Raw genomic sequence first — 21,017 nt, 5'->3', positions numbered from 1 at the left:
AATCAGTTCCTAAAATTAAATATTATTGAACATATTTTCAGTCCCCCAGGATTTCATGATTCTTTTTGTGATTTTTCCCCCCCAAAAAAGTGTTTGTGGTACTACATTGGAAATATTTGTGCTTATTTATGACGGTAAATGTGACTTTTTATCACTCGCTGTATAGATCATGGACTATACTCTGACATCAATTTAGGTTGAGGCAGCTGTTTAGTGCAAGTAAAAAAGTTTTTGACAATTTCTGAGAAAAATCTGCAATAAAATCCCAATTATTAACGCAAAAAAGTGCAGGGATTTTTTTGATTTTTGCGTGAATTTCCACGATAATTCTCAATAAACTGGAGGGACTGATTCATATAATTTGGCAGGAACCACATAAAAACTGCACTGATTTGATTGATAACATAATATTTAATATTTAAGGGCCACATAAAAAGCTGTGGCGGGCCAGATCTGGCCCACGGGCCTCGAGTTTGACACATGTGGTACAGGATGTGTTGACAGGAGCAGGACTTTTATGACATATTAAAAAATCTGTCTCATTTGGTGTGACCCTGTAAGATGCAGAGTCACAGATGTGCAAAAATTATTTGGGTGAATCTTTAAGTCATACCACGCCTTTGAAATGACTGGCTTATTCACACTAGTGTGAAAGGGTATTGGAATAATTTAAACTTTTTCACCATACTGTAAAATATAGCTGTGGCTTGCATAAGCAATTCAATACCAGCAGCAGAATTGAGCTCCTAACTCACTGGCTGCCTCTCTAAATCCTGACGGCAACGTTCAGAGGCAGAGAAAGAACAACCACAACACATAAAATAAACGTCCTGGGAGATGGAGAGCCTACCTGTAGAAATAGGAGCAGCCTCTCACTGTGTTGTGTGTGAAGTGCTCCTGGCTCTTCTCGTTCCCAAAGTCCTCCAGAGGGTCTGACCACAGCAGATCGCACATCGGCCCGTAAGCTGGCGGCTCTTTGAATCTGTCTAGCTATGGAGGAAAACATGAGGCTCCTGTGAAAGTTTCCTTTTAACTGCAGCTTAGCACGTAATTAAATCGCTGTTGAATCAATATTAAACCATATACAGAGAGGATGTCAAAGAAAAAATCAATTTTGCAGTGTAGAGATGGATGAACAAAAAAAAAAAAACGCCAATCTTTTTCTACGAGCATAAACGTCTTTACTTTCAGGAAATGATGATTTTCTTAAACTGACGCTTGTTCGTGACTACGCGGGCTGCATGATGGACACTTTACTGGAGCAAATGCTATTATGCATGCCCTCTGATTGCAGCCACAAACTCCATTTAGATTTATTGAATTAGTCTGAGAGAAGGAACTTCTTTTCCTTCCACTTTTCTTTCATTTAGAAGAAAGACAGCAATGCTACGTATCCAAGTTTGGAGACACAACTCTACTTTATGAATTACAAGCAAATTGACTAACTCTTTGTCCCATTTCTAAAGCAATTAAGAAACATCTGCTGATTAAACAAACACAGAAGTCACAGCTTTGTAAAACAGCTATAAGACTATGTCAGATCATACACATACTTTCCTGATGTCGTCAAGATTTGTGATTTCTGGAGACAGTCCTCCGTGTACACACAGGAACTGCTGGTTCATAAGTGCAGCCAGGGGAAGGCAGTCGAAGGCGTCCATACATGCGTCATACACCCTCTCTGAATACTTAATTTTACCTGTCAGGGATGAGGGAGGGGAACACAGGGCAGGAACAAGAAAACAGCATGCCAAGTCAAACAAACCTGCTCTCCAATACTGGTGCAGTGTCCTGGTCGGGGATGGAAATGCTTTCTCAACACTGGCGAAAAAAAAAAAAAAAAACTTCCCGAAAACAGTTTTAGAAGAACACAATGTAAATGTCATTTATGCTGATTTTCTCTTCCTACCCGCACCGACTGAGTCCAATAAAAACAGCTCTGACATGGGTAAATACCAATAAAAGGTAAAATATGACTTTTTTTTTTTAAAAGAGACTATTACTTCACCTGCGTAGGGACTTGAAAGTGATAGTTTAGGTTGTTTGAGGAGGGTTTTGCAGAGTGGTTATGAGTAGCCAGTATTTTACATGCAGAGAACAGTAGTCACAACTTTTTAATGTCAAAGACAGAAATGAGGAATTTGAGGAGCAAATTTCCACCCCTAAAGCAGTTTAATGTCAAAACATTTGCTTGTAACAAATGATCTTTACTCCAAATGTAACTTTTGCATTACAGTTTTTCACAATTGTAATTGTTAGCCTAGTTCCAAGTAGTTGTTAATATTTTCTAAATATAATGTTTGCACAGCTAAGCATTCACTGACCCTGATAAATAACTTATTAATATATTTTAGTCTCTGCCAGGAAAGAAGTTGAATGACTCAGACGCCTAATTAATTGCTAGCAGCTACCTAGAACTGAGAGCTGGTAGCGTGGCTAAGAAAAGCTGCTAGCGATTCTGGAAATCCTGGAACCAAGTAATTGTTTATCTTGCTTGAAATAGCTTTCAACTTGGCTCAAGCTAGTTGTAATCCATGCTCAGACTAGCCTAGCCCAGTGTAGTGAAGCTGCTAGCCTGGTTCTTTGTAACTATGTGACTCCCGAGAGTTGTTAGCCGTTAGCTCGACTCTGGATAAATGTAAAGAAGGTTATGGAGAGCTGCTAACTTAACTGTAAATAGCCTAGCTTAGTGTAGTTGTTATCCTAACAAACAATTGGGGGTGATAAAATGGTTCCACGTATCTTTTAGCCTGACTCTGAGTAGCTGTTCGTTGTTAGCCTGGTTCTATAAAGCCTGGCTCCAAGTAATTGTTTATCTAATTCCAAAATAACTAAATCTGGCTTACAGGAACTTTCAACTTTGTTGTAGCTAGTTGTAAGCCCTGCTTTGACTAGCCATGCTCAGATTAGCTGCTAGCTTGGCTCCGTGTGACTGTATGATTGACTCCTGAAAACTATTTGATCAACTTAGGTTATCCGTTAGCTCAACTCTGGATCAATGTAAATCAGTTTTTGGACTGCTGGTAGATCAGAGTAGCTGTTAGGGTAAAATGGCTCCAGGTGTCTTTTAGCCTGACTCCAGGTAGCTGTTAGTCATTAGCTTGGTTCAGGCTAGTGGCTAGCATGGCTTCAAGTAATTGTTAGTTCTAGATAGTTGTATATCCAAAATGAGCTCATCCAAATATTGTCAAAGAAGCATTCAGAACAATAAAAAACTTTAAAATAATTTACTTACATTCCTGCTTAAATGTGAAATACTCTGTTAAATGTCGACATTCGTGATTCCCACGCAGCAAAAACAGTGTTTTGGGGTATAGGATCTTTAAGGCCCACAAGTAGAGCACACACTGCAACAAGAAAGAACAAAAATAAGAGCAGAACAGTTGGCTTTCCATCTTTCCTAATGCTAAATCAAAAGCTATCATGTCAAACATCGTCAGCCTCACAGAAATGCATGTGACTCTGCTCATACTGAAATATTAATGAAGCACATTTTGTGGCCATTTCAGGCTTGCAAGACACAGAAAGATGAAACATCACATTCAAATGAAACACCTGGCCAGACAAGAATAGCACACAGTATAAATATATTTCATATACATGTATTTTTTATTATTAAACAAAGCATTTCCAGAGATATGGCCGCAATAAACATATATATTGGTTATAAAGTCCTATACTTCAAACATGTATTTTGTGGAATATTAAAAATAATCCTCAGCTCCACTGTGACATTTGCGATCCAGGCTATGTTTGAAACGATCATAAAAGTGTTTTATCACTGCAATATCTGCAGCCTGATTTCATCTACGATCAGAGAAAGCTATTAATAAACCAAGCTTCTGTCACACACATGGCGAGCATCATGCTCAATTACGGCCGCACAAGAACAATAACAAACAGACTCACTTCAATACTGAAATACCCTCTGTCTACGTAGTCCCCAAGGAAAAGGTAGCGTGTGGATGCTGGTGATCCTCCTACTTCAAACAGCTTCATTAGGTCAAAGAACTGGCCGTGGATGTCTCCGCAAACTGGAAATATGTCAGGAAGAAGACAACAGTATGTCAGTATAAAGGCTGGCAATGGATGAAAATAACATTAAGATTGTGAGAGAGTGTTGGTATGTTTCAACGGTTTTCATCTGGTAGTTAGGAGCTGAGAATCAAATAAGAAAGGTTTCTGAAGTCGTAGATTTGAGGAGAAAATAAACTCTAGTTTAAATGCTGCTGTTCCTGTTTTCATTCAGGCTAGATATGACATTTAGTTTTTATGTCCAGTACTGTACAAATCCACTCCAAATGCTTTTAATTCAAAGGAGCAGAAATATTTTGAAATGACCGTGACTGACATTTCTTCAGGATTTCTGAAAATTATAAAAGTTTTCTTCAGAAGTTTAAAACATTACAGTCCAGTATGTCTGGGAAAAAAAAAAAATAAAAAGAAAAGTAAAGAAATGTGGGATGATTCACATCGAAGTATTGCATGTCCAGTGCAGTCAGCAAGAGATTGTCTCAGTATGAAAAGCTTAGACAAAAATACAATGGTATCATTTACAGAAAGATTTTAAATAAAGAAATAAAACTAACAGAATTAAACACATTGGAAGCACCAGCTTTAGGAATCTTCCTAGTTTATATAAAATAATAATAATTCACAACAAATCTATTTTCAACAATGCATCTCCATTCCTGTACAAATGCTTTACTGTAACTGTTCTGCATTTACTTAAACGTATGTTGTTTTTGTTCTTTGAGACAGCAGAACAGATATCAATTTTATTGATTTCTAAACTTTTCATGCAAGTTTGTGGGTGTGTGTGTGTGTTAACTGAATACAAATTCTGTTCGTCACAGCGATTACCGACAGAAAACGGAGCCAATGTTAACGGTGAAGTGTGTTACTACCTGGAATCCCAGTGCAATCATGGCTGCTCAACATAACACGTACAGTTACTAACAACAGAGCGGGCAGCTGTTAAATACCACCAGGGGAGCTTTCTGGGATGAAAACATCTGCGTCAGAAATGGGCTACCACAAGTGATTCACCCCAGATCAGCTTGCTATCACATTATGAGATTCTATACTCTATTACTCCCTGTGGAGACGGGAGCAGCCAAGGCCAGAGCAGATTTGCTGCTTACAGCAGCGCCAACTGTCAGGCTGCATATGAAACCGTCTGATTAAAAAGCCTTTCATACAGCTGCCAGTTTTATAGATACAATAAAAGGTCAGTGCAAGGGTGGGGTATCCCAAAATTTACTATTTTTTCATCTGCTTGTCTCATCTGTCAGATGATTTATTCCTGCATAATGACATTTGCCCGTTTATTCATAACAACTGGAACTTTCATTCCTAGCAAGTTATTTTAACAATTTACCATCTATTAAAAGAGCGCTTCTCAGATTAATTTCACTTCCTGCTATGACTGGAGTGAAATCACAGTAATAACCTGATGTTGGCTGGAAAGCGCAACGTCTCCCCTTTCAGAAACTGTTGCAATTTTTCAGAATTACGGTGTTACGGTACTACAAATTAGGCGATACGTTTGGTCTGGAAGTGTTAAGCAGAGCTGCAAATTAATAAAAGAAAAGAAAAACTAATCTAAATTGTTAGGGGAAGCCAATACTGCTGCATATGAATGAAAAAAAAAGAATAAAAATGAGATAATTTTTACTTTCAGACATTTCTCCTACTGCTGCATGACAACTGCAGCTCCGTTAACGTAGAGAAAAAAGCTGCTTGGGGTTAAAATCACTTAAAAGTTACAAGGCATTCACACATCTGATACCACAAAAGTCATGAGACACTTTTGTTTACTTCTGCCATAACGTCAGAACTGAAGCAATAACAAAAGTATCTCCGGCAGTGTCATGAAAAGCCTTGCAACAGATGGTATGGCCCTATGAACTTATAAGGACAGAGTCCGTCTGGGATCGCATGAAAATAAAGAGGCACACCCTACATTTTCAGAAGAACTGTGGCAAGTTCTTGGAACAGTCTAAGTAAATACAGTGGTGCATTCACCTTGGTTTTATGTTTCACTGCACACCAAGAGCCAATCACCTTATGGTTTCCCCTCCCCCAATAATTTGGTTTAATTTGTAAATATGCATGGATTCTTACGTTCCTTTTCTGCAAACAGAATCCAGGATGGGAGGAAAAGTTGCACTGCTTTCAGCTCAGAAGCATCTGGATCATCTCAGTGAAAGAGAGCATGGAAGATAAAAAACTGGCAACCTACATATTTCTGTGGGAAATATATACAGAGTGGCCCATAATCACCATCCAAATGGGGCACTTTGGGATGGTATAGGGTAACCTTGGCATAGGCAATCTGAGGTTTCACTGCAGCTGCATCAACACAGAAACGATCAGACACTTTAGAGCAACATATGCTCCCTGCAAGCGTAACGACTTCAATGTTTGATTTTGTCATCTGTTATATTCTGAATTATTTTGAACAACAAAACAACAAATGTTATCTCAGCATCCCTGATATCAGCTTTGTTTGTGCTTCACTTCCCCAAACAGCTGATCTGTGATCAGACTTTCAAAAAAACAAGAGAGAACTGCTTCACTTTTATGCAGCTCAAAGATTTTTCCAAGTTGTTCAACAAGAATACTTGAGGCTTCTAACACTGCTGCTTTTTTTTGCTGCTTTTCTGATATAGATAATAATGATAAAGTGGAGTTATGCATTCATCATATTTAAATAATTGAAAGTAAAATTTACCCAAGAACCCCAGGAAGACCAGATTACTGTTTATTATCTATTTAAACATAAACATGTCTAAAAGGATGTACTAACTTATGGCCACGGCTGTATGAACACTGCTTGCCATCAAAATGAAGAATCAAATAATGTACTTAACTTTTTTGTAAATATAAATTTAACTGTATAAAAGTGAAAATCTGTAGGTTTTCAGTCACTAAATCCAAATTGTGCCGCTTCCATTAAGTGGAACTAAATCCGATCTGATTGTTCTCAAAGCGTTTGCAGTCTGAACGGTCAGCATTTTATCCGTTAATACTTCTGCAATCAATGCGCTGCTGGGTGACGTCGACGTTCTTCTGCCGCGCATGCGGGTCGCTTTGGGGTCGTAAACCGTTCACACAGGAGTACAAATCAAAAAGTAGATGTGTTAAATTTACTATGAAAGTAGAAGGAAACCAAAAAGGTTTGAAAATATGAGCACATTTTGTTCCACGTGACATTTTTGTCAGTGGATTTTAATTTAAAAGTTGTAGTTTTGTCCTAATTTATCTCTGCATTGAGGTCGGGGACCACTCAAAATTAATCCAGGGGCTGCAAAATGGTCCCCAGGCCTCACTTTGAACACCCTTGCTCTAATCTAGTGGCGTCAAACTCATTTTTATTTTGGGCCAAATCAAAAATCTGAATGTTCTTAAAGGGCTGGTTGTGCCAGAATCTATTGATAAAACCAATTAAACTATTAAAATATCAATAAATAGTTGTTCCTACGGGGTTTTGGGATTGTTTTAGTGTATTTTGGAGTCAAAATTACAGATTTTTTGGTGAATATTAAGTAATGCTTGTAAGGATTTTTTTTACAATATTTGCGCTAATGTATGATGTGAAATGTGACTCGCTGTATCAGTTACGGATTCAATGTTTTTGACCAATTTTGAGAACATTTGCAGTAAAATCAGGACAAAAATTGGAAATTTGTTGATTTTGTGTGAATTTTACAGATTTGTGAAAAACTGGAAGGACTTATTGATGTAATCTGGAATCCAGGGGGCCATATAAAAAGCCACGGCGGGCCAGATTTTGCCCCTGGGCCTTGAGTTTGACACCTATGCTCTAAACATATATTTACTAAAACAGAAGCAGTGCTATTCTTGTTTTTACAAACTTATAAACTTGACCCTCAGTCATGAGTCAGTTAAATGTTTAAACAGGTAAATCTTTGTTATTTTGGCTCTCTGTCTTTCATGAAGCAGCTAATTTGACTCATTTTGTCATCTTTATTAGTGTTGAAAACAACAGTTACATTTAATAGATCTAAATAAAGCCTTCCCAGTTCATGCAACCACTTTAGAAAAAGTCTTTTCCCTCCCTGAGCGATGTAATAATCTTCACCTGAATATAAATATATATAAACAATATTTATAATTTTCTTAAAATCATGATCTGACCTTTCACTATTTCTATTTATTCACGGACCAGCTGGACAGACAACAGCAACAACCAAGAGGCTGATCCTTCATATCTCCACGTTTTAAGGTCATCTAGTCAACGCGTAAGGGAGAAACTGGGACGTTTCCCAAAGCGTTAACAGATTTGGTTGCAATTTGTAAAAAGAACTTGCGTTTCTCAAAGCTTTACGAACTGAATCTCACAGCAAGAAACACAATTAGACTCAGGTAGAAAAGAGAAAAACCGACGCTGTGATACCCAATTAGACGAAGCGGGAGGACAGCGTTCAAGAGCAATTATCCCAAGTTATGAGACTCGTGAGACGGCTCTGAGAATCCTCTCTCCTTGACTGCATCGTAAACCTCTGCTTTACCCGTCGTCTTTTATTAAACCCACAATGTAACGCCGTTTAAATCCACAGCAGGGACTGACTTCAAGGAACCTTATTATTTTCCGTTTGATTTCTGCAGATATCGTCATTCTTTTCATTTCCTCTCCATTTGCGTCCACGACACACGCACCACTTGCCTATTTTAGACTTGTTGTTAAGCTTCAGAGGAAATTGCTTTAATGGAAAAAAGACATTGAATGTGTAATTTTTAAAAGCAGCGAGAAAAAAAAAATCGAGTCAAACAATGCATTTCTAGGCGAGATAATAATTCTCTTTTGTTTGCATCAGACATACCAAGAATACTAATTTTCTTAAAAACAGCTCTGACCTTTCACTGTTTGTATTTACAAAAACATTAAAAAAGGGACAAAAATATTGTTTTCAATTGTGCAACAGGCGTTAATACCGTTTGTCAATAATATCAATTTAGAAACAAATAAATTAGATTCAGAAAAATCAACAATTTGCAACAAATCTGAATAAGCCTCTGACTGGAGACTAAACAGTTTAATATCTGTGATGGTTTGAACTTCCTCCAATCAATTGTCCATCAATAGATGACAATATTGATATTTTGAAAGCACTTTAAAGTAACGATAACGACGTCATAAAGTCCACCCTCTCAAAGACCAATAAATTTTTAATTTTGTTACAGTATGAAATGTCTTCCAGTTAATACTGGAACTGGAAGACATTTTAAATATCCAAAATAAAACACAACCAAAAAAAAAAAAAAGACACAAAAACAATAAATAAAACAGAAATATAAAACAGACACAAAACCAAAACCATAAATGAAATATAAAGTCTCTGCAAACAAAATTGTCTTTTAAAAATATTAATAATCAGAATGGAAATTATTCAGCTCACTTTAATTCATCATACAATCAATTGATCAATTGATCAATTGTTTACTGTGACAGGCTTATACAGCGTATTTAGTCATGGGGAATGGTGGAGACATTGTTCTTCCAATTTCCAGACACATTATTATCCTTAAATGTTTTCTGAAATGTTGCAGTTCTAATATAAAGACATAACTCACAAATACACTCCAGATCCTGTTATATTACGGTTTTAAAACGTCTGTAAAGAAAACTTGGGAAACGCAACATTTAATTAGATCTTTTGAGAAATTCAAGGATAAGAATGAAGCTGTGGCTTTAATTAAAAAATGTTGAATCATCAAAAAACCATTTCGAATCGCTTCGCTCTTTGTAATATCACACTGGGAGAAGAGAACTTAATGTTTTCAAGTTAATTCTCATGTAATTTGTTCATTTTACAGACACGGAAATTAAAAAATTGAAATAAGCAACGCCATGGAAGGAGTTGGAGTCTAAAAACTGTTACACTTACTGTAGAATCACATTAAAAGCATTTAAACCACTGATACTTTAAAATCCCAACCTGCTTTGCATCAAGTTACACAAAAAAATCAAAAATAATTTCTAATTGTGAGCATAGTCATATTTTTCCCAACTTATATCACTAATTTAGTATAATCCGACTACATTTGTCACAGGATTCACCCCGACAACGATGCATTGTGCTTCACATCTTGGTTTTTACCTGAGGTTTTTGTGGCGTTAAGGCTGGTTATTGCCATGGAAACATCCCAGGATTTGGATCCTTTCAATAATGGTAGCGTCAACCAAACCAAACAAAATAAAAAGAAAACACTAACCTGCGCTGCTTCTGACCTGATAAAGGACATAAATGAGCATCACACAATGCCACAGATACTGTTGATGGAAAAGGTAGTCATATATTTTATGAAGCTTCATGTATGTCTGTCACAATTAGCAATAAATCAATTAATCGCATGTGTTAAGAAGCAATAATATTTTCTGTAACATTTAAATTCTAGAATGTGTATGTGATCCTTTTGTTTGTGAAATGTTTGTTACCTTTTGGGTGTGTCCTTGTAGCGGCCATCTTGGAACCTACCAAAGAGGAGGCCCGCCTCAAACCCAGCTCTTTTATAGAAAGGCCCATGTTTGCCGGACTTTGATTGGCTGGGCAGTTAATTGAGAAGGTGGGGACAACAGTATATAAGAGGACTGTTGGCTGAGCCAAAAGAGGGAGAAAGCTTGAGAAGATGTCATTTTGTCTTGTCTGTGAGCCATGCTGTGCTGAAGGAGGCCTAATAAACCACCTTTGTTTATGCTACAGCCAACTTTGAGGAGTTTTTTCTTCCACACCACACCTCTCAGTGTAACAGTGGTGTCAGAAGTGGGATAGTTTACGCCTGTGAATGAAGGAAGACGACAGGCTAAATGAGAGGAGTAGGACGTGGAAGAACTCGTGGGACAAAGAAAAGCCCCCTTTCTGAGATGGAAGAAGGACAAAGCGGAGGACCAGCAGAGCCGGATTCATTACCTGAAGGAGCCATGGCTGGTGAAGACATTTTTGAACCGGTTGTGCGGCCTAAGCAGACCACAGTTGGTGCTGTGAGTAAAGAACATTCTGAATCTGACATCTTTGATGAAATAAGAGAATTTATGCGACGTTCTAAACGAACAGAAGCAATACTGTTTGATCAGATTAAACAGTTGCGCAGTAACATGCCAAAACTGCGAGGTGATGTTTATGCTGAACATGAGCTGTCTATCGAGACTGGCATTTCTACAGAAGCAGCTTTCCCAAAGCGAGAGACTAGGACACTGTCTCAGCTGTCTGCAACAGAGGAAGTCCAAGGAGCCTCTGATTACCAAGCTGAACCTCATTCTCCATCTCAGCCCCAGCGGCATATAGCACAAGGAGCTCCAGCACAAAGAGTGGAACCAACCCGTGGAGGTGATCCGAGAATACCTGACTTTAATGAGGGTGAGGATCCTGAAAGTTTTTTCATACGTTTTGAACGCATTGCTAAAACATGGGGATGGCAACCAGCTGAATGAGCTGCTAGAGTGGTCACATTATTGACTGGAAAAGCCCTTGAGGCATATGCTGGAATGGATGAGGACCAATCTGACTCTTATGACGCTATTAAAGCTGCTGTGTTGTCTAAGTTTAATGTAACAGAAGAGACCTACAGATTCCGGTTTCGAAGCATCAGTGTTCCAGTGGGGGAGAGTGTACGTGAAACCTACGGTCGGATAAAGGGACTCTACAAGCGATGGATGCGGCCTGACAGTCGGAGTAAAGAAGAGATTGGGGAAACAATCATTTTGGAGCAGTATCTTCGTGTGCTTCAACCAGACGTCCGCACATGGGTGAAGGAGAACAATCCAAAGACTGGAGAAGAAGCGGCAGACCTGGCTGAACGTTACCTGGCTGCTCACAGAGAACCTTTTAAGTCAAGAGAGACTGAGAGACCAAGGTCTATGGAGGTAAAACCTCCAGGTGCAACTAAGGCTGACAACTTGGACAAGAGGGGTGGTAAGAAGTATACACAGTCTGGACTAAAGTATGGTCTCATTTGTAGTTGATGTGGTGATAAATGGCAAAGCTGTAAAAGCTCTTGCAGACACAGGTAGCTCACAAACTTTGGTGAAATCATCCTTGTTGAGTAATGTACTGCCTAACTTTAACAAACCGGTAAACATTACTTGTGTTCATGGATGTCAGAAAGAGTATCCAACTGCTGATGTCACTATTAATGTTGAAGGACAAGCTTTTATGTTGACTGTTGGAGTTTTGAATCAGTTAGCATATGATGTTATCCTAGGAGAAGATTTACCAATCCTAGACAGTTTGGTTCAAGAAAACTCGGTGGTTTCTTCCTGTGCTGTCACCACACGTTCCATGAAAAAGGGTTTAGAACCTCTGCCAGATGTAGATGATGATCTGTATGAAGTAGGAAATAAAATCAGGAAATCAAAACGACAGTGTAGACAGGAGAAAAATAGGAACAAAAGCAGGTCAAAACACCCTGAACCTGCATTGCCATTAACTCCATGTATTGATTTCCAGTGGAAAATTCCTAATAACTTTAAAGAGAGACAAGAAAATGATCCATCTTTGAAACCTCTCTTTAATAAAGCATATAAAGATGGTGGAAAAGAGAGTGCTGCTGAGTTTAAAAGTTTAGCAGGAGAGCCTTTCATTATAAGGGATAAACTTTTGTATCTAGCAGACATTGATGAACCCAGACTTGTTGTGCCAAAAGAATACCGTTCAGTAATTCTGCATTTGGGTCACACTATACCGTGGTCAGGGCACTTAGGACAGGCAAAAACTTATAATCGTGTTGCCCAACGTTTTTATTGGCCAGGATTATATAAAGATGTAGTTGAATACTGCAAAACATGTCATGACTGTCAGCTGGTGGCCCCTACTAAAGTTTCAGACCGTGCCCAGTTGCAGACATTACCTATAATGAGTGTTCCTTACGAGAGAATCGCCATGGATATCATAGGTCCTTTACCTAAGAGCAGTAATGGCTATAAATATGCATTAGTCATCTGTGATTATGCAACCAGATATCCAGATGTTTATCCATTACGTTCTCTGCAGGTTAAACACATTGTTCGGTGTTTAGTAGACCTTTTCTCCAGAGTTGGTATCCCAAAGGAGATTCTGACAGATCAGGGTACCAATTTCATGTCACAGGTGATGAAAACTCTTTATGATCAACTGGGTGTAAAAGGTATTCGGACTACTCCATACCATCCAGAAACTGATGGTTTGGTAGAACGATTTAATGGTACATTAAAGCAAATGTTGAGAAAGTTTATTGATGATGCTGGCAAAAACTGGGATAAATGGTTGCCTTTCCTTTTGTTTGCTTACAGAGAAGTACCACAAGCCTCAACTGGTTTTTCTCCTTTTGAGTTGCTTTATGGAAGACAGGTTAGAGGCCCTTTGGACATGCTGAAGGAGAACTGGGTGGCTGGAGTGGCATCAGGGTCCAGTGAAGCGGCTTCACCAACAAACATCATCTCCTACATACTTCAGATGAGAGACAACCTGGAAAAGTACAGAGAACAAGTTAAAGATCATATGGAGAAGGCTCAACATAAGCAAAAGGTATGGTACGACAGACGTGCCCGTGAAAGAGAGCTGAAGACTGGCCAGAAAGTCTTAGTACTCTTGCCCAGTGGGCCAAGTAAGTTGCTTGCTAAATGGCAAGGACCCTACACTGTGGTTAGAAGAGCAGGACCAGTGACTTATGAAATTATCTGTCCAGAAAAACAAAAGTCAAAGCAACTGCTTCATGTAAATCTATTAAAGGAGTATCATGAAAGAAATGTTCCAGAAATGGATGTGAAGCAGATCCTGATGGTACAAGATGTTCAGCCAGAAGACAGTGCTGTGTTGAAAGATGGGGAAGCTGAAATGAGTCCATGCAGAGAATTGACCAAATCTGAAAAGGCTCCTAAGCATCTGACTCCTGATCAGTGGCAACAGCTGGGTGAGATTAAACAGTCTTTTCCATCCCTGTTTGCAGATGTACCTGGGCGAACTGAAATTATAACACACAAAATAACTTTGAAAGATACAACACCTGTTCGTCTTAAGCCTTACCGGATTCCAGAAAGAATGATGGATCCACTGAAAAAAGAGGTCCAGATGATGCTGGAAATGGGAGTTATAGAGCCATCAAGAAGTGAGTGGTCAAATCCCATTGTGTTGGTTCCTAAAAAAGACTCAAATCAACTACGTTTTTGTTCTGACTTAAGAAAGTTAAACAGCATTTCCTGTTTTGATTCTTATCCCATGCCACGCATTGACGAGCTACTGGAAAGACTGGGGAAAGCCAAATACATCACAACATTAGATTTATGTAAGGGTTACTGGCAAGTGCCTTTAGATCCATCCTGTAAGGAATACACAGCCTTTCAGATTCCAGGAATGGGTTTATTTCATTACACGGTTCTACCATTTGGTCTTCATGGAGCACCAGCTACCTTTCAAAGGTTGATGGACATTATTCTTAGTGACTGTTCAAAGTTTGCTGCTGCCTACCTGGATGATGTTGTGATCTACAGTGAAACTTGGGAGAATCACCTACAACATCTAAAGGTGGTAATGGCAAGGATCCAGAATGCTGGTCTCACTCTGAATGTGAACAAGTGTGCATGGGCACAAGAAGAAGTAACATATCTGGGCTACCTTATTGGCCATGGACAGATAAAGCCACAACTTGAAAAAGTAAGAGCCATTCAAACGATTCCCAGACCTCAAACAAAGAAGCAAGTGAGATCATTTTTGGGCTTAGTTGGGTGGTATAGAAGATTTATACCCCATTTCTCAACTTTGGCAGCCCCTCTGACTGAGTTGACAAAAAGGTCTACTTCTAAAATTATGTGGAAGGAGGACTGTGAACATGCATTTCAATCTTTAAAGAAACTGATTTGTCAAGCTCCTGTTTTACAGAGTCCTAACTTTTCCGAGCCGTTTATTGTTCAAGTGGACGCTTCAAATGTTGGTCTTGGAGCAGTGCTAGCTCAGGGAGAAGCTGGTGAAGAGAAACCTGTCCTTTTCTTAAGTAAAAAACTTTTTGACCGGGAGAAAAAGTACTCCACAGTAGAAAAGGAAGGACTTGCAATAAAGTGGGCTTTGGACTCTTTAAAATATTATCTCCTAGGAAGGGAGTTTACTCTGCAAACTGATCACAGACCTCTGAAGTGGATGCATTCCAAGCAGCATCAGAATGCCCGTATATTACGTTGGTGCCTCGCCCTTCAGCCATACCAGTTCACCATACAGCATTGTCCAGGTAAGAAAAATCTTATTGCTGACTACCTTTCTCGTTTAAATTAAAACAACCGTAATAACTTTTATTTGGATTACGTTTTGTTTTTCTCTCTTCAACCAAAAACTGCAAGGCAAAAGTCTTCCAGTTGGTGCTTAATAGACTTCATAAATACTTTTATTTGTTGTTTCAGTTTTGTTGGATATTTAAAATTTCTTCCAATTCCAGTGTTAAATGTTCATTACAATTTAAAGTTGTTTGATCTTTGGGAATACATTATTATGCCATTAACATTATATTACTTGAAAATGGTCTCAAAATAACAATATTACCACAAAAACGTCTGAGACAATTTATCGTCCAGGAAAATTTTTTGGAGTTGTTTTAAGAATTTATGTAGAACAATACGTTAAAAATGGCGATTTTTTCCAACAGTGTGGTGAGAAGTGCACATGAAGCTGACCTTTAGGGGACAATAAGAAATGAGAAGCTGATGCTGACGGTTCAATTTCTAGCCAAAGACTTGATTTGATGGTCGCTCTGAATTGCAGTCAATGCATCTGTGGACGCCGCTGATCGATGGAAGTCAAACACAAGCAGCGGCTCCCTCCTCCAGCTCGGCACTCCACTTCATCAGCAGCAAACACACAACCCTCCCCATCGCTCTGCTCCAGTACACCTACAGACACGCTTCGCCTCCCTCCCTCTTGTCACACAGCACACAAAAACGAGGTGAGAAGCAAAGCCCACATAAGAAGAGCAGGTGGGAGTACATTATCTGGAGTGAGAAACAATTCGTTCTGGCCATCTCCTGCTTGTGTGCTGAAGTGATTCCCCCTGAGTAGCAGCGTATCGGCGGGCAGCAGCTACTGAGTGGGTGGTGGGCATTACACAACCTGGCTTCAGAACCTACACAGGCCACTCCGAAAGGCCAAGCTTATTGAGCGGCTGTGCCAGATCGTGTTTTGATTGAGACGGGGCGCAGTAACAATACCCGGGGTTTTATGATGCCTCTCTCTGAGAGCCCACATCCCGAACGGCACGGCGTTATGCAAAGGCAGAGGCGGAGCTTACAATCTGTTTAGGAACGTCTGTCTGTCTGCCGTGCTTGTGAGCGCAATCTGAAAAGCAGAAATTAAACAATACACTTTAATAGTTAGAGCTAAGGTAGTTGATTTGAAATGACAAAAGGTTGAATAAGTCCCTTTACATCCACAGGAAGAAAAATGAAAATGTTCCTATCAAAATTTCATAGTTTTTACAAACAAATTGGGATTTTTTAAGAAAAAATCTTTCCCCAGTTTTTACAGTAGAAAATGTAACGGACGGATGAATGATAGAGAAAAAGAAAACATGGATAGATCGATAAATTATTTTAAGGATAAATGGATGGATGGATGGATGGATGGATGGATGAAAGAAAAAATAATAAATGGATGAAATAAAGGTTGGATGATGGGAAGAAAAAGTGTTGCATAATAATCTGCAGATGCGATTTAACAGGAGCAAAATGCTTCAACTTGCGCATTTGTTAAACTGTCATCGTCAAGGTCTAAAGTAAGGTTTTTCTACAGAAGTCTAACAATCAAAGTCTTCGTATTTCCTCATCACATCTCAGAGCAGTCGAGTGGATCGGATGTTTTAGAGTCCATTGTGCAGTAATACCATAAGATTTCATAAAAACAGTATTACTAGTTGTGGGGAAACGTGTTTTATTGTGTTTTAATAAGACAGGAGGCGTGTTCACGGTGGAGCCGGCTCTCTGCAGAGGCTTACTGAGGAATGTAAGAGCTTGCCGTTGCCTGGTGATGTGGTTATAGGAGCTCCTGTGATGGCAAGAGAGGAGCGAAGGCCACGGGAGCAGCTTGTATTCAGCATCCTTAGCCAGCACCGTTTGTCACACTCCTCCCTTCTCAAAAAAATAAAGAAATTAATAAATAAAAAAACCCACCTGCCATCTGGCCCAACAAGGAAGTGACTGAGCGAGAGTGAGGAGCAGAGAGAGGGAGAGAGAGATAGCTGACATGTCATGGTGCTTTGCATCCACGATAAATATTTACATACTAATTTGCTGACCATGTGTCATGCTGGAATGGAGGGCAGCAGAGGGAAGGAGAGAGAGAGAAAGTTAGAGGAGGAGTGAGAGAAGAGAACAGGAGAACAACGGAGGTAAACACAGCGGGAAAATGAGCACAAGCAGCAGAGAAGCCCTCGCTGAAAAAGACTAATGAGTGGGAGAGGGGTTGAGACAAGGTTGTTGAGTGGGAGGGCAAGAAGTGCTTTGCCGTTGCACTCGCATGCACACGCCGATGAACACACACACACACACACACACGCCTGCTCCTCAGGATCAGAGCAGAAACTGTCCGGCGTTTCGGTGTAGCACAACAAAAGCAGGCAGGTTCACCTGTTCAACCGGCACTTGAATTGTAGTGAAATCTTAAAAAATAAATAAATAAAACATCGTAACGGATGACGACTTCACAACGCGGTTTTGCAGAATTTAAAAAGACAGTACGACCGGTGGGAAAAGGTCAGCAGAATGTGTCTATGAAAGCAAAACCTCAAGATCAGGTTGTTGGGAGGGATGCAGCGATCGCTCCAAAAGTTTCTGGAATCGGACGATGTTTAGCTCGACCGGAAACGGAACGTCTTCTATGTGGAAAAGGGAACGGAAATCCTTTAAAACTTGCAATTTGTGAAGTTTCTATGAGAGGTGGGACTCGATTAAAATTATTTATCTGGTTAATGGCAGGGTCTAAAATTAATTAGTCACATTTTAATCCAATCTACACAGTGTGTAACACACACCAAAAACAAAAGAAACATTTTTAATTCAAAAACCCTTTTTGTTGCTAAATTCTGAAATAAACATGAATGAACTCAACAACAACAACATTTGATGGATGGATAAGAGTAAGATGGATGTACAGATGGTTGGATGGATGAAAGTAATATTAATGGATGAATGAATGGATGGATGGACAAATGAATGGTTGGATGGATGGCTGGATGAAAAAAAGAAAGATGAATGGATGAAAGCCGTATATATCCATCTAGTTTTCAGCCCTCAGTCAGTTCTCTCCTCACTCACTAGTTAAATCGTTATTTTCTGGTGAATGAAGTGAATCTGGCGCCCAGCTCGTCCAACCTCCATCCAGCCTCCATCCAACCTCCATCGAGCTTCCATTCAACCTCCATCCAACCTCCATCCGGCCTCCGGAGGTGTTTATCTTCAGCAGCCAGTGAGCTCCAGTCGCCAAAAGCCGAATGATTACACATCCAGCTCTGTTTCATCACACGTCAACCTCCGTAAACACGGATCAGAACCAGAATGCAGCTTGTTTTAATCTCTCTGTTGATCGTCGCTGCCTCAAAACCGCCAGACGAGACATTTCCCCCCCATCATGGTGGCCTTCATAAGCACTGGAGGCACACAAGGGTCATGCATTCATGAATTTAAGTGAGTGCATTTCCTGCCTAATGCGAACACGGGGCCTCTCTGGACCATATTGTGGAAATGATCTGGTATTAGGAAATGATGGGTTACCATAGATCCCTTGAGTAGGCCTCTGCCTCTGATTACACCAACATCAAAGAGGCCTCATCAGAAAGTCTAATGGAGGAGCAGCACACTTGACCAGGCAGAAGGACAACAATAGCTGCAGTGGATGCATGAATATGCATCAGCAGCCACCCCAAGGCACCGTGTTCATTAAAAAAATACAAAAAAACAACTAAAATTCAACTTCTGGATGAGAGAAATCTCATCATTTCTAGAGCTAAAACAGATATCACCACTTCTACTTTCTTTTTTCTTTTTACAAAGATTTTTACTTAAAGTGTTTTAATTCAAGGACTAGACTCTTATTTGCATTTCCTGTGTGTCAACATTTTGCAGGCTTGAGTGCATCTACTGTTCAACAACCGCATGAACATTTAGGCTCTCTTGGTGTATGAGCAAACAATGACTGACGTCATTCCAGCTAACCTGAGACCAGGATTGGATGTGCTTTACAAATCTGTCACCTGATGGCATCAGCAGCACTCACAGCTGCATCTAGATCACAATATTAATGAAATAAAGTTCATTTATTTCAGTAAATCAGCTCAAAAAATGAAACATTTAAACATGTTGAGTGTATTACTTTATTATTTTGGATAATTATGCTACATGAAACAAACATTTAATACAGAAGTGTTATTAAAATGAAGTTTAATGTTCACCGCAATCTAGGGGAATACTGCTGAGTAACTCACAATAGTTCAACCATGTTAATGGAAAGTTGAGTGGAAGAAAAAAACTGTGGCAGAAAGAGATCTTCAGACATCAGAGTATTTTTTTTTATTTCTGCCATAGTTTTTTCTTCCACTCAACTTTCCATTAATGTGCTACTTAAAAAACAATGGCAAAATTAAAACAAATACTCTGATTTCTGAGGATCTAACTTTCCTACCTTCTGAAATGACAAACAAACAAGATAAGCAATGAAACATATTTGTGATCTTGTTTATGTCAAACATAAATTATTATTTTGGGGGGTTTTGTTTTGTTTTTAACTTATTCTAGAACAGCAGTATGTTGGAGTAACTCTGTTCCTTTTGATTTTTTTTTTTTTTTGCTTTTCGACAGCTGGTAGTGATGCGTAACCGTGGCAATGACGAGGTATTGTTTGTACAACTTGGAGCGGCTGATTAGCATCTCAAAGGATCAGATACCATCTGAACTATGACCCCGAGTCCCAGAGGAGGTTGAGGACTGGATGCAAAGCCGCACCAAAGAGCAGAGAGAGAAGGACGAAGTTCTATCCATCTCTTCCATCGATCAGAACGGTTAAGGATCACATGCCCGACTCCATGTCTTTACCAGTTTTTCTAACGATATCACCAATTAAAGTGGAGCGGCAAAAGCAAATGAGGTGGATTAGCAAACCTTGCCAACAACTGATGGTGTCATCCAGGAAATGCTAGTGTGGAATAGATAATGAGCTGTTAGCATGTCATAGCAGTCATGAAACTATCATATAGTAACAGGCTTCAGTCAGAGGCCTCTTTAGATTTGTTGCAAGACTGACTGCTACAGGAGCTCGTTTCCTCCCACAGCAACTCTTTGAAGAAACCTGATTTGAGTCGCGACATTTTTGAACCAAATGAGATTTGAGTTGGTACCAATAGTTTAAACAAATAAATGTTTTGGTCGCCATCATCAGAGGTTTGAAAATGTGATTTTCAGTACAGAACATAAAAACAAAAAACACTTTTAAAAGTTTTCTAAGCTAATAGTAAGTGAAAGTTTTATTAAAAATGTAATAACTTCAAATATTCTGATGTGAAACTGAAGAAAACATCTGTGCTTCAATTACAAGCCTGCTACGGCTAATTACACAGCCTATGTTTGGCATTAAGGCCATAATTAGGTTAATTAGGATACAAAACACTTAGAGCTAGCTAGTTATGGATATTTGTGACTTTATTTTTTGAAAAACAGGGAAAATAAAGCAAAAGAAAAGAAGCTAATATGGGTAAAAATGTTGTAATTTAACTTCCAAAGTCACACATCAGCTACAAGATAAGCAGGTCATAATTTACCGCTGCTTTAATCAAATCTAATCTTGTGGAGCATTTTTGAGTGATTGCAGCCAGACCTGTGTATGTTGCATTCCTTGTTTGATATCTTCAAACACAAAAGAAAAGAAAAATTGGTTGTAAACACAACATTGTGGTCCACAGCCCTAATCGTGTCCTATTGTGCCCTTTATAAAAGTGTCACTTTGCTGCATTTCTCACAGAAAAAGCAGCTCATGGGGAAAATCTCCAGC

General features: G+C 39.2%; 1 protein-coding gene across 5 annotated transcripts in view; it reads right to left on the bottom strand.

Moving 5' to 3' along the window:
* Window positions 1-21,017, bottom strand: part of LOC114157055 (serine/threonine-protein phosphatase 2B catalytic subunit alpha isoform) — a 97,025-nt gene that overhangs the window by 33,069 nt on the left and 42,939 nt on the right. For all 5 annotated transcript variants that reach the window (XR_003598080.1, XM_028037747.1, XM_028037749.1 and 2 more), the window contains exons 3-6: window positions 3,910-4,034; window positions 3,236-3,347; window positions 1,554-1,699; window positions 851-990 (exon numbers count right to left, since the gene is read on the bottom strand). Coding sequence is in view for 4 of the 5 variants with exons in the window: in XM_028037747.1 (XP_027893548.1) it covers window positions 851-990; window positions 1,554-1,699; window positions 3,236-3,347; window positions 3,910-4,034 (523 nt within the window). In the remaining variant the exon portion in view is untranslated. The remainder of the gene's footprint in view (window positions 1-850; window positions 991-1,553; window positions 1,700-3,235; window positions 3,348-3,909; window positions 4,035-21,017) is intronic.

The sequence above is a fragment of the Xiphophorus couchianus genome, chromosome 14 (assembly GCF_001444195.1).
Source record: "Xiphophorus couchianus chromosome 14, X_couchianus-1.0, whole genome shotgun sequence".
In the NCBI taxonomy this organism is placed as follows: Eukaryota; Metazoa; Chordata; class Actinopteri; order Cyprinodontiformes; family Poeciliidae; genus Xiphophorus; species Xiphophorus couchianus.
This window is presented reverse-complemented; position numbering and strand designations above follow the sequence as displayed.